Source organism: Erythrolamprus reginae, chromosome 9 (assembly GCF_031021105.1).
Source record: "Erythrolamprus reginae isolate rEryReg1 chromosome 9, rEryReg1.hap1, whole genome shotgun sequence".
NCBI lineage: Eukaryota > Metazoa > Chordata > Lepidosauria > Squamata > Dipsadidae > Erythrolamprus > Erythrolamprus reginae.
The window spans coordinates 8,728,407-8,741,169 of NC_091958.1; the positions used below are offsets into that span (position 1 = coordinate 8,728,407).

The 12,763-nt window shown below is 40.7% G+C and overlaps 1 protein-coding gene across 1 annotated transcript in view; it reads left to right on the top strand.

Annotated features, from left to right (window-relative positions):
• ITFG1 (integrin alpha FG-GAP repeat containing 1) overlaps window positions 1–12,763 on the top strand; it is a 102,760-nt gene that overhangs the window by 21,516 nt on the left and 68,481 nt on the right. The window contains exon 7 of the mRNA XM_070761626.1: window positions 11,347–11,408. Coding sequence (XP_070617727.1) covers window positions 11,347–11,408 — 62 coding nt within the window. The remainder of the gene's footprint in view (window positions 1–11,346; window positions 11,409–12,763) is intronic.

The following is a 12,763-nucleotide window of genomic DNA, read 5'->3' on the forward strand; positions in this document are numbered from 1 at the left end:
TATCCATCCATCCATCCATCCATCCATCCATCTATCTATCTATCTATCTATCTATCATCACCGATCATCTATCATTCATCCATCATCTATCTGTCTATCTATCTATCTATCTATCTATCTATCTATCTATCTATCTATCTATCTATCTATCTTCTATCTATTTCCCCGTATTCTTTGTCTAAGGCACTGTGTATGCAGTTAATGCTATTTAAGTAATTTGAGAGTCCCTTCAATGAGCATTTCAAAATGAAATTGCTGTTAACAATATTGATAGTCTAGGTATCTTAAGGGAGCTTTATCCCTTTAGAGTCATTTATCCATCCATCTGGTTTTACATCCTGCTCTGATGAGAACCATCTCTGAGCAGCTTACGGGTTTTAATACAGTAATAGGATTAAAACATAAATTCCATAAAGAAATACTCCAAACCCTGAAGAACATTCAAATGCAGATGTTCCCCTTGCATTGGGGAGGGGGTTGGAAAGGGATGGGGGGGGGGGGGTTACAATTTTAATCCAACCCTGAAAGCTCCTTGAAAATGTCAGATTTTGCTTCTGCTGTTGGTTCCTTCTCCTCCTTTTTCATCCCCTCTTCCTTTTTCTTTACCTCTTCCTCCTTCTTCTCCTTTCATTTCTCTTTCTCCTCCTTCATCTTTTCATCTTTTTCCTCCTCCTCTTTCTCTTTTTCCTTCTCCTTTCTTTCTCCTCTTCTTCCCTCCTCTCTGTTGTGGTTAGCTCTGGCCCAACTCCTGCCCCAAGGACTGTGGATGTGGGGGAGACATCCACATGCTGCAGGCCTGTTTCCCCCCCCCCCCGTGGAATCTGCTGATGAAGGCTCCTCTGACCAAGAAGACATGAGTGACAGGGAGGAGGAGAGTGTGGCAGACAGCTCAGAAGGAGATCAATTATCTAGCTCCTCCTTGGATTCGGAACAAGAGTTAATGATACAGCCACGCATGTGGAGAGCGATGCATAGGCAACAACAACTGAGAGATTATTATCAAAGAAAATGAGGCCACCTGTGGTTGGGTGGGGCTGTGGTCATTAGTTTGGCCATTGTGAAGGATTATCTGATCGTTGTGTTTCGTGACTGCTTTACTGACTTGGACTTTTTGTGTGCTGATTTTTCCCCGCTTTGAAACTAAACCAGGGTAAAGTGTGTTTCACTTTGTGAGAGAAGAAGGACTGTGAATTGCTTCACAGCTGCAAGCTAAGTATCACAGAACTGATAAGGGACTTGTACAAATTACCAGTTTGATTGGAGACAAAGTTTATTTGCATTTTCGGTATAAAGAACATTGTTTTGAATTTTCAAATGTGTGTGTGTGTGTCTGAAATTGTATCTGTGCATTTTTGGGAGGATTCTACCAGGGAGTTCGACAGAACACTCTCCAAAAAGAGAAAGAATTGGAGCCAATCAGATCTCCAATGGAAGGGAAAATAATCACTGAGGAAGCCCATCCCAATAATCCATGCAGATAACACTGCCTGGTATATACGTGCTTATCATTATTGACACAGTTTTGCTAATAAAAAAAAAAAAATTTAAAGACCAACTCTAATACTTCTTCATCTTTGATTAATGTCAAGTAACATTGATCTAATCTGCCCCCCTTGGAGAGCACAGTTTACATACTGTCTTCAATCCAAAGAATTCAAATGTTGTTATTTTTAGCAGAAACCGTTTTATAGGTACAGTGGTACCTCTGCTTCCGAACTTACCGTAATTTGTTCCGTGACCAGGTTCTTAAGTAGAAAAGTTTGTAAGAAGAAGCAATTTTTCCCATAGGAATCAGTGTAAAAGCAAATAATGAGAGCGATTGGGGAAACCACAGGGAGGGTGGAGGCCCTGTTTCCTCCCAGGAGATTCCTAGAGAGGCCCTACAGAGGCTTCTCCCCACCTTTTCTGGCCCTGTTTCCTCCCAGGAGATTCCTAGAGAGGTCCCATGGAGGCTTCTCCCTGCCTTTTCTGGCCCTGTTTCCTCCCAGGAGATTCCTAGAGAGGACCCATGGAGGCTTCTCCCTGCCTTTTCCGGCCCTGTTTCCTCCCAGGAGATTCCTAGAGAGGACCCATGGAGGCTTCTCCCTGCCTTTTCTGGCCCTGTTTCCTCCCAGGAGATTCCTAGAGAGGACCCATGGAGGCTTCTCCCTGCCTTTTCTGGCCCTGTTTCCTCCCAGGAGATTCCTAGAGAGGACCCATGGAGGCTTCTCCCTGCCTTTTCTGGCCATGTTTCCTCCCAGGAGATTCCTAGAGAGGACCCATGGAGGCTTCTCCCTGCCTTTTCCGGCCCTGTTTCCTCCCAGGAGATTCCTAGAGAGGTCCCACAGAGGCTTCTCCCTGCCTTTTCCGGCCCTGTTTCCTCCCAGGAGATTCCTAGAGAGGTCCCACAGAGGCTTTTCCTTGCCTTTTCCGGCCCTGTTTCCTCCCAGGAGATTCCTAGAGAGGTCCCACGGAGGCTTCTCCCTGCCTTTTCCGGTTACAGTTTCGGAGGCTCGGGTTTGTAAGTAGAAAATGGTTCTTGAGAAGAGTCAAACTCTTGAATACCCAGTTCTAGAAAAGTATGTAAGTAGAGGTGTTCTTAGGTAGAAGTACCACTGTATGTGTTGCTAAAGACATTCGCCAACATGTTATTTATGAATGTTGAGATTAGAAAACATGTTTTAAAAAGCCAGTGTTGTCTTAACAATTGGGAGCTGCCACATAGTCTTGAATATGAAGTACTCACAGTTTTAAACTACTACTGTGTTTCCCTGGAAAATAAGACATTGCCTGAAAATAAGCCCTCCCCCAAAATATTTAAACACATGCGCAGCCGGTCCCCGCCATATCTCTGGTTAGGGAGACAGAGCTGGAAATCAGGTAAGACAGCAAGAAGAACCCTCATCTTGTTCCACGCGCCCCCAAATAATAAGACCTCCCCAAAAATAAGGCCAAGCGCTTATTTCGGGGTTCAAAAAAAATATAAGACAGGGTCTTATTTTCGGGGAAACAGTGTAATAGACTTCTTGTAGATGCAAGTGAGATGAACATCAGGTTCATAAGGAAGTGTTCACAGAATTTCGGAACACTGCGTGTATTCTCTCAACATCACCTGTGTTATTTACTCAACCGCCGGACTAAAAATCCCTTTGTAAGTGTGAGCGAGGGGAGGTGTTTCTATTGTCAAGCTGTATGTGCTCAGAAGTTCATTCTCTTTGGTTTTGCTGCATTCCCCCCCCCCCCCCTTACGTTGACATAGCTTAATTTTGTGATTATCCTGTCTTTAGTCAAACAGCAAAGTGGCAATTACATTGCTCTAGTCTCATAGCAGATCCACCCCCTGATTGCCAATTCTTGTAGAACTGAAACAACACAAGGCCTTTTCAGAGGCTTCCTAAGCTTTGAGAGGATGCAAAAAAAATAATAAAGTGGCACATTGGGGCACCAGGAAAACAATGAAGCTTCAATGAAAGTGTTGGTTATTACCTTTAAAGCCCTAAATGGCTGAGGGCCACACTATTTACGAGCCAAATTCTGCATTGGCTTGAGCCCCCAAGATCAAACATGGCCCTCAATGAAATCAAGTTTGACACCCCAGGTTTAAAGCCAGTTGCTTTGGCTTGATGTATGAAGACTTTCTATTAATTTTTTAAAAGAATAAAACAATCTGTTTAAAAAATTGACGCAAGAAACTTTACCGACCAAAGTGCTACATTGGGCATCTAGGTTCTGTCTAGAAACAGAAGATTGACGGCAGAAAAAGACCTCATGGCCCATCTAGTCTGCCCTTGTTCTATTTCCAATATTTTATCTTAGGATAGATATATGTTTATCCCAGGCATGTTTAAATTCAGTTACTGTGGATTTACCAACCACGTCTGCTGGAAATTTGTTCCAAGGATTTGATTTGATTAGATTGGATTTGCATGCCGCCCCTCTCCGTAGACTCGGGGCGGCTAACAACAGTAGTAAACAGTATATGACAATCCAATATAAACAGTTAAAAACCCTTATTGTAAAACCAAACATACATACAGACATACCATGCATAAAATTGTAAAGGCCTAGGGGGAAAGAGTATCTCAATTCCCCCATGCCTGGCAACAGAGGTGGGTTTTAAGAAGCTTACGAAAGGCAAGGAGGGTGGGAGTAATTCTAATCTCTGGGGGGAGTTGGTTCTAGAGGGCCAGGGCCGCCACAGAGAAGGCTCTTCCCCTGGGTTCCGCCAAGCAACATTGTTTAGTTGACGGGACCCGGAGAAGACCCACTCTACTACTACTAGGATCTACTACTCTCAGTAAAATAATATTTTCTCATGTTGCTTCTGATCTTCCCCCTAAAGTAAAATATCCCAGACAATAGAGGAATATCCTAAAAAAAGTAAGTCAGTTCCTTTAAAAAAAAAAAAAAATTAAAACTTGCAAATTGCCAGCTAATTCCCAAGTTTTCCTAAGCATAGAAAATGCATCAATGTATGCATCTCAAATTCAGTGACTTGGGTTAAATGGCTTGCAATTATGGAAAATAAGCACACAAATGTCACAATTGATACCTTCTGTTTAAATAAATGAAAAGAACGCGTTGGAGAGGGAAACCGAGTGGCTGACTGCAAAAGATTTTACCCCACAGCAATTGACCTAGATGCAAGGTATCTATGTTTCATGTCTTAAGCCACAAGGAGAAGAAGAAGAAAAATCCAGGCACTTCAGTTCTTTATTCAGGGGAATATCTATAGCAGGTTCTGCAAAAAGGCATGCGAGAGATAATCATTTAGAGAAAAAAGCAGCAATTGTGTTGTACAGCAAATTGCAACCCCCTGTGCATTCTTTTATTCTTTTTCCTTTTGGACTATGAATGATAATGTCTTTATTCCACTAAAAAGACAGAGAAACATAAGCATAGGTAAAATTATGATGCAGTCCAGTCTAGGCATCATAACTAGCAATAAAACTACCGTCTAGCCATTTACAAGCCAGCTCTTATTTTCCAATTTATTATAGGTTTGTCTAAAAAACAAAATATGAGACTGAATATTCCTAATTGTAGAGAACAGATGGTTAATTAGGGGCACTTTGAGGCCAGAATCAGATCCTCTTTAAAGGCTACCATATAATTTTAAAAATAATTCTTAATTTCTTCCCCCTTGGCCATTACAAGTTATGCATGGTATGTCTGTGTGTATGTTTGGTTTTATAATAAGGGATTTTAGTTGTTTTATTATTGGATTGTCACATGCTGTTTTTATAATTGTTGTTAGCCGCCCCGAGTCTACGGAGAGGGGCGGCATACAAATCCAATAAATTATTATTATTATTATTATTATTATTATTATTATTATTATTATTATTATTATTCTGCTCTACCGTCATTCCTTCTCTTAGGTAGCCCAACCTCAACCTAATTATTTTTCTGCCATGATTTCGATGGTGCCATTAGGAATATTTCTTATATTCTTATTTGCCTGGATTTTTAAAAAGTTTTTACTAGTAATTGGTTTCATGGTAGTTTTTAATATACAGTATTTCACTAGTTTCTGCGCTAGTGCTGGTTGGTGTATTTTGTAATAGTGTTCAACCCTTAAGAATCCTTTTTTTTCTTAATGTTGATGGTTTCATTAAACTTAATTTTACAAGCTGTCCTATATGCCTTTGTCTTCAAACTGTAATAGCCTTCCAATTATTTTGGAAAATACACCAGCCATTAACCATTAATCTTGAAACTTGCCCAAAATGCCATCTGAGATCTTAACAGTAGTGCTCCTACGTACTTCTAATGGGAAAAGTGATTATTCTCCATTTTTGCATATCTTTCCTTTATCCATGACTTATTAATTCAGGGTCCAATTTATTCTTAGGGTTCACATACAATTAAAATCAACGGTGATTTCGCCCGCCCGCCTGGCTGCTCGCTTGCCGCTCGAGAGCAAGAGGGGGAGAGATAGAGAAAGAGAGAGAAGGAAAGAAAGAGATGAGAGAGGGAGGAAGAGAGTGTGAGAGAGGAAGAAGCAAGATAGAGAAAGAGAGAGAGAAAGAAAGATGAGAAAGGAAGGGAGTGACGTCATCAGGTGGAAAAATCGCGATATAGCGATTCGCAATGATCGGGATCGCGAAACTCGGGGGATCACTGTAACTAAGTTCTTCCTCATTTGGATGTGATGCCATTGCCGTAATGGTCCCAAAATAAAGAAGAGTTTTCATGACAGATAAATGCAGCTTTGTTTTCTTGGGCATTTGACAGAAACCCAGTTTGATCTAAAGTTGAGTTGAGTTCTGCCTTTCGCCCTGGATGTCTCTAGAACAGCCCCTTTTTCTCTGCCTTAGGAAGAAAGGCAACGTGAAACCACTTCTGACAATATTGCTAAGTAAATTACCATATTTTTCAGAGTATAAGACACACCGAAATATAAGATACACCTTAGTTTTGGGGAGAGGAAAATAGGGGAAAAATCTACTAACCAGCTATTCATCTGACCAGCATCCTTAGTCTGGTCAGCTTCAGCACATTATTTTATACTCTGGTTATAAAATTTATGCATGGTATGTCAGTATGTATGATTGGTTTCTTAAATTGGGGTTTTTTAAATTAACTTAAATATTAGATTTGTTTACATTATATTATTGTTGTTGTTAGCCGCCCCGAGTCTACGGAGAGGGGCGGCTTACAAATCTGATAAATAAATAAATAAATAGATAGATAAATAAATAATTAAATAAATAAATATTCCTGCCTTGAAAATATTGTTTTGAAAAACACCTTTAGAAAAGAAAAGAAACACCCAATACATTTAAGCAATGAATCAGAAGGATAATGTTTAAGTAACAAAAAACTCTACCAGCATGCAATTATATTTCAAGAACATTGGAAGATGCAAATTTGAAAAGCGTGTGGGTGCTAATGTTGGGCTACACAATTACGCTTGGATCATTCTTTCTCAGTAAGGCTTTGTTTTCTACGAGGATGCAAAACATGAATTAATTGCTTTGCTTACAGTAACGTTTAGCTCATACCCCACCGAACATAAGTATAAACTTCAAGAGCTCACTCAGGTGTAATAGAGTTATTCATAGCTCGTGGCTAACTGGGGGATCTTTGGTTTCAAAAGATGGTTTTCAGGCCTCGGAAACATGATTGCATGGTGAAAATCCCAAAATAAAAGTCTTCATTGATCTTTATAACATATCAAAAGTAGTATAATATCTGTCTGCTAAATGGCATCCATACAGGTAGTTCTTCACCTCTGACCACAATTGAGCCGGGAATTTTACCATTGACCATCGTTCTGTCTACCCAACAAAAAAACAATCTATATCCCGGCCCCGGCCCTCTGGAACCAACTCCCCCCCAGAGATCAGAATTGCCCCCACCCTCCTTGCCTTTTGTAAACTTCTCAAAACCCACCTCTGTCATCAGGCATGGGGGAATTGAAATATATTCCCCAAGCCTATATAATTTATGTATGGTGTGTTGTGTGCATGTTTTTTAAATTATGGGGTTTTAACTTCGTATTATTAGATTTGTATTGTACATTTATAGAAACATAGAAGACTGACAGCAGAAAAAGACCTCATGGTCCATCTAGTCTGCCCTTATACTATTTCCTGTATTTCATCTTACAATAGATATATATTTATCCCAGGCATGTTTAAATTCAGTTACTGTGGATTTACCAACCACGTCTGCTGGAAGTTTGTTCCAAGGATCTACTACTCTTTCAGTGAAATAATATTTTCTCACGTTGCTTTTGATCTTTCCCCCAACTAACTTCAGATTGTGTCCCCTTGTTCTTGTGTTCACTTTCCTATTAAAAACACTTCCCTCCTGAACCTTATTTAATCCTTTGACATATTTAAATGTTTCGATCATGTCCCCCCTTTTCCTTCTGTCCTCCAGACTATACAGATTGAGTTCATGAAGTCTTTCCTGATACGTTTTATGCTTAAGACCTTCCACCATTCTTGTAGCCCGTCTTTGGACCCGTTCGATTTTGTCAATATCTTTTTGTAGGTGAGGTCTCCAGAACTGAACACAGTATTCCAAATGTGGTCTCACCAGCGCTCTATATAAAGGGATCACAATCTCCCTCTTCCTGCTTGTTATACCTCTAGCTATGCAGCCAAGCATCCTACTTGCTTTTCCTACTGCCCGACCACACTGCTCACCCATTTTGAGAGTGTCAGAAATCACTACCCCTAAATCCTTCTCTTCTGAAGTTTTTGCTAACACAAAACTGCCAATGCAATACTCGGATTGAGGATTCCTTTTCCCCAAGTGCATTATTTTACATTTGGAAACATTAAACTGCAGTTTCCATTGCTTTGACCATTTATCTAGTAAAGCTAAATCATTTACCATATTACAGACCCCTATAATTTATGTATGGTGTGTTGTGTGCATGTTTTTTTAAATTATGGGTTTTTAACTTCGTATTATTAGATTTGTATTGTACATTGTTTTTATCACTGCTGTGAACCGCCCCAAGTCTACGGAGAGGGGTGGCATACAAATTAAATAAATAAATAAATCCCAAATAATCTTAGCTGATCCGCTTTTAACTAGATGTGAACCCAAGAACAGGTTTCATTTCATGCCTTTGTTCTGGTTTCGTCCTCATTTTAAAGCGCTTGCCTGATGTGTCCTAGAATTTTTTTAGGATGCCAGTTCTGAAAAACGTATCAAAGAGAAGAAAGGGATTAACAATAGAGGGAAGATATATTTTCTTTCAAGTCCCATTTGTACTGTTAACTTGGTAAATCTCTTTGACATTTAAATTATTTTTTTCCCTCTTACTGCTTTGTGGCTTGGCTGTCTGTTTTCTTTCTTTCTTTCTTTCTTTCTTTTTTCCTTTGCCTTTTCTAAATTCCACCCACCCTTCCAGTAACTAAATGCCACAACTATTATATCCTTGGCTGGTTCTAAGAAAAACAAATACAGACTTAAAGATTTTATATTCATAGTTGTTGTTGTTTTTTAAATCACAATGCCATGGTAAAAACTACTTTTCGGCTAGCCTCCGTTTTAAAAATAAATAGAAATGGAGGAGAAAATAAACCATTATGGGTATTATTTTTTCCCCTTGAGGGAAGTTAAGAAGCAGATTTCTTGCCTGCAAAGATCTTTTTGAAGTCTTAGCGTCTTGCCAAAGCCTTATGAAGAAGGCCAGTGGCGATACAGATTGTCCCCAGCGGTAACCTCCCTTGGCCCTGGGCCAAAGAAGAAATGGACCTGCTTAGCAGCTAACCTTCTGGCTCCCAATCCCTCTTCTGTGGTTTCCAGCAAACTGAATATATTTAGTGTTGTGGTTGGCTCACGGCCAGTTCCTCTGGTAACAAATCCCAGCGACCAGTTAGGTCCCACAGAGTTGGTCTCCTTCGGGTCCCGTCAACTAAACAATGTCGTCTGGCGGGACCCAGGAGAAGAGCCTTCTCTGTGGCGGCTCCGACCCTCTGGAATCAGCTCCCTCCGGAGATTAGAACTGCCCCCACCCTCCTTGCCTTTCGTAAACTCCTTAAAACCCACCTCTGTCGTCAAGCGTGGGGGAACTGAGACATCTCCCCCTGCCTATGTAGTTTTTGTGCATGATATGACTGTATGTAGGTTTTTATATATTGGGGTTCCTTGTTTTTTAGACTTTTTAAATGTATTATTGTTATTTTAGATTCTAACTATTAGATTTGTCATTATATATTGTTTTTATCACTGTTATAAGCCGCCCCGAGTCTGCGGCGAGGGGCGGCATACAAATCTAATTAATAATAATAATAATAATAATAATAATAATAATAATAATAATAATAATAATAATAATAATATAACAATAACAACAACAACAGATTTTGAACCAGATGAGCCTGGTCCGTTGAAGCATCTGAGACCTGTGTGGCTCTTGGAGGGATAGATCTATTTTGGCCTTATTTTGGCCTCATCAGCTAGCCATACCCACTGGGACTTGAACCTGCAACCTTTGCCTTGTAAGGCAGAGAATTATCCTCTAGGCTGCAATATCCAATCCCGGCTCTTGGAGGGTTCAGACAGTGCGGGGAAGAAGAGATGGAAGCTGAAGGTGCTTGAAAGTTAGAGGTGGAGACCCTTGCTATGAAACCTCCAGTTAAGGCCTCATCTGGGTCGGATGAGGAGGGGGTGATTAATGACCCCATCTTCAATGTGCAGGTCCGCAGGATTATGGGAAGACAGGAGCATCTGCGCAGATGCAGAAGAAGATCCTAATCACAGCTGGTAGTAATTAGGGAATTCTGCAACAGGCTTAAAAGGGGAGGTTTTGTGGGAGTGTTCTTTGCAGGAGTTATCGTTCGTGGTTTAACAGAGGGAAAAAAAACAGGTATGGAGTTTCCTCTCTTAAACCAACATCTTGCGTCCTCGGAAAAACCCAGCCTTTGGACAATTGTGTTTTGAAAGACTGTAGCTCTTGAAAAATAGAGTGAGTACCTTTGCTGCAGCCCCGTTTGGAGGCATTCTTTACAAACCTTGGGGGGGTTGAGACATTTGTTATCGGCTTGGCAGATAACCCCGACCTTTTGGTCATAAACAGACTTTCTTCTGCTGTCATTGCAGCTCTCAGCCAATTTGTAAAGCAATATACAGTAATACCTCATCTTACGAACCTAATTGGTTCCAGGGGGAGGTTCGTAAGATGAAAAGTTCGTAAGACGAAACATTGTTTCCCATAGGAAACAATGTAAAATCCATTAATCCGTGCAACGGGGAAAAAACCCGCAAAAAAACGCCGCCGCCCAGCTGTCACCTTTTGAAACAGCCGGGAGGCTTCCCAGCGTCCTCCTGAACCCGAACGCCAAACCCAAAAACGCCAAACCCGCCGAGAAGCCCCCCGGCTGTTTTAAAAGATGACAGCCGGGCGGCGGGGCTTCCCAGCGGCCTCCCGAACCCGAACTTTTGCTGAACTTCTGGGTTCGTAAGAAGAAAAATGTTCGTAAGAAGAGGCAAAAATTTTCTGAACCCCAGATTCGTATCTTGGGTTGTTCGTAAGACGAGGGGTTCGTATCATGAGGTACCACTGTATTTTGTGTTTCGGAAATCTCCAGTCTGTGTGTGTGATTTTCTCTTTCCTTGCTGCTCATCCAACCTGTCAGGCAGAACAATTTAAAAACAATCCATCAATCAGCAATTAAAAAATCAAGTCTATAAGCACATAAAGGCAAGAATTCTCCATCCATACACTCTAAGTTCAGAAGCCTGGCCTACTTGAGAGAGAGAAATAGCAGAGGTCCTCAGCTGACCCGAAATGCTTTTAGGATTAGGCTACATGTACTTGGTTGAATTGAATGCTCATTTACAACGTGACTTCTGGATATATGTTGATCCTTGTTGATTTATGTCCCTTGTGTCTTATAGATTTGTTCCTGACAACGTTGTCCAAAGCTGGAGAAGCTCAGTTTGAGATATGGGTGAATCAGGTAAAGAGACTCTCATCGTGTGAAGTTGGGAATAATTACATTCTGATGTATTCACGAAGGCAGGGCGGGTTATACTGAATTCAGGGATAACAAATCTCACCTTACGGACCATTGTCAGTGCTGGTTTTGAACTTCTGAATGCCACTTGAAAAGCATGGGTGACAATTACTGCATTTGTGATACTATAAGACACATCGGAGTATAAGACGCACCTTCGTTTTTTGGGAAAGAAAATGAGGAAAAAAATTCTGCCCACCAGCTGGTTTCCTTAGCAAACAGCTTGGAACAGGTATATTAGCCTTGCAAAGCTCCATTTGAAAGGCTGTATTTTCAACCTTGCAGAGCTCCATTTGAGAGGTTGTTTTCAATTATGCAAAGCTCCATTTGAGAGGTTGTTTTCAGCCTTGCAGAGCTCCGTTTGAGAGGTTGTTTTCAACCTTGCAGAGCTCCATTTGAGAGGTTGTTTTCAGCCTTGCAAAGCTCCATTTGAGAGGTTGTTTTCAGCCTTGCAAAGCTCCATTTGAGAGGTTGTTTTCAACTTTGCAAAGCTCCATTTGAGAGGTTGTTTTCATTTTTGCAAAGCTCCATTTGAGAGGTTGTTTTCAACTTTGCAGAGCTCCATTTGAGAGGTTGTTTTCAGCCTTGCAAAGCTCCATTTGAGAGGTTGTTTTCAGCCTTGCAAAGCTCCATTTGAGAGGTTGTTTTCAACTTTGCAAAGCTCCATTTGAGAGGTTGTTTTCATTTTTGCAAAGCTCCATTTGAGAGGTTGCTTTCAGTTTTGCAAAGCTCCATTTGAGAGGTTGTTTTCATTTTAGCAAAGCTCCATTTGAGAGGTTGTTTTTAACCTTACAAAGCTCCATTTGAGAGGTTGTTTTTAACCTTACAAAGCTCCATTTGAGAGGTTGTTTTCATTTTTGCAAAGCTCCATTTGAGAGGTTGTTTTTAACCTTACAAAACTCCATTTGAGAGGTTGATTTTAACCTTACAAAGCTCCATTTGAGAGGTTGTTTTTAACCTTACAAAGCTCCATTTGAGAGGTTGTTTTCATTTTTGCAAAGCTCCATTTGAGAGGTTGTTTTTAACCTTGCAAAGCTCCATTTGAGAGGTTGTTTTCATTTTTGCAAAGCTCCGTTTGAGAGGTTGTTTTCAACCTCGCAAAGCTCCATTTGAGAGGTTGTTTTCATCCTTGCAAAGCTCCATTTTAGAGGTTGTTTTCAGCCTTGTAAAGCTCCGTTTGAAAAGCAGGGTGGGGCTACATTCGGTGTATAAGATGCACCCAGATTTTAACCCTTTAGGAGGGGAAAAAGGTGCATCTTATACTCCGAAAAATACAATAAGCCGCTCAGTAGACCTAT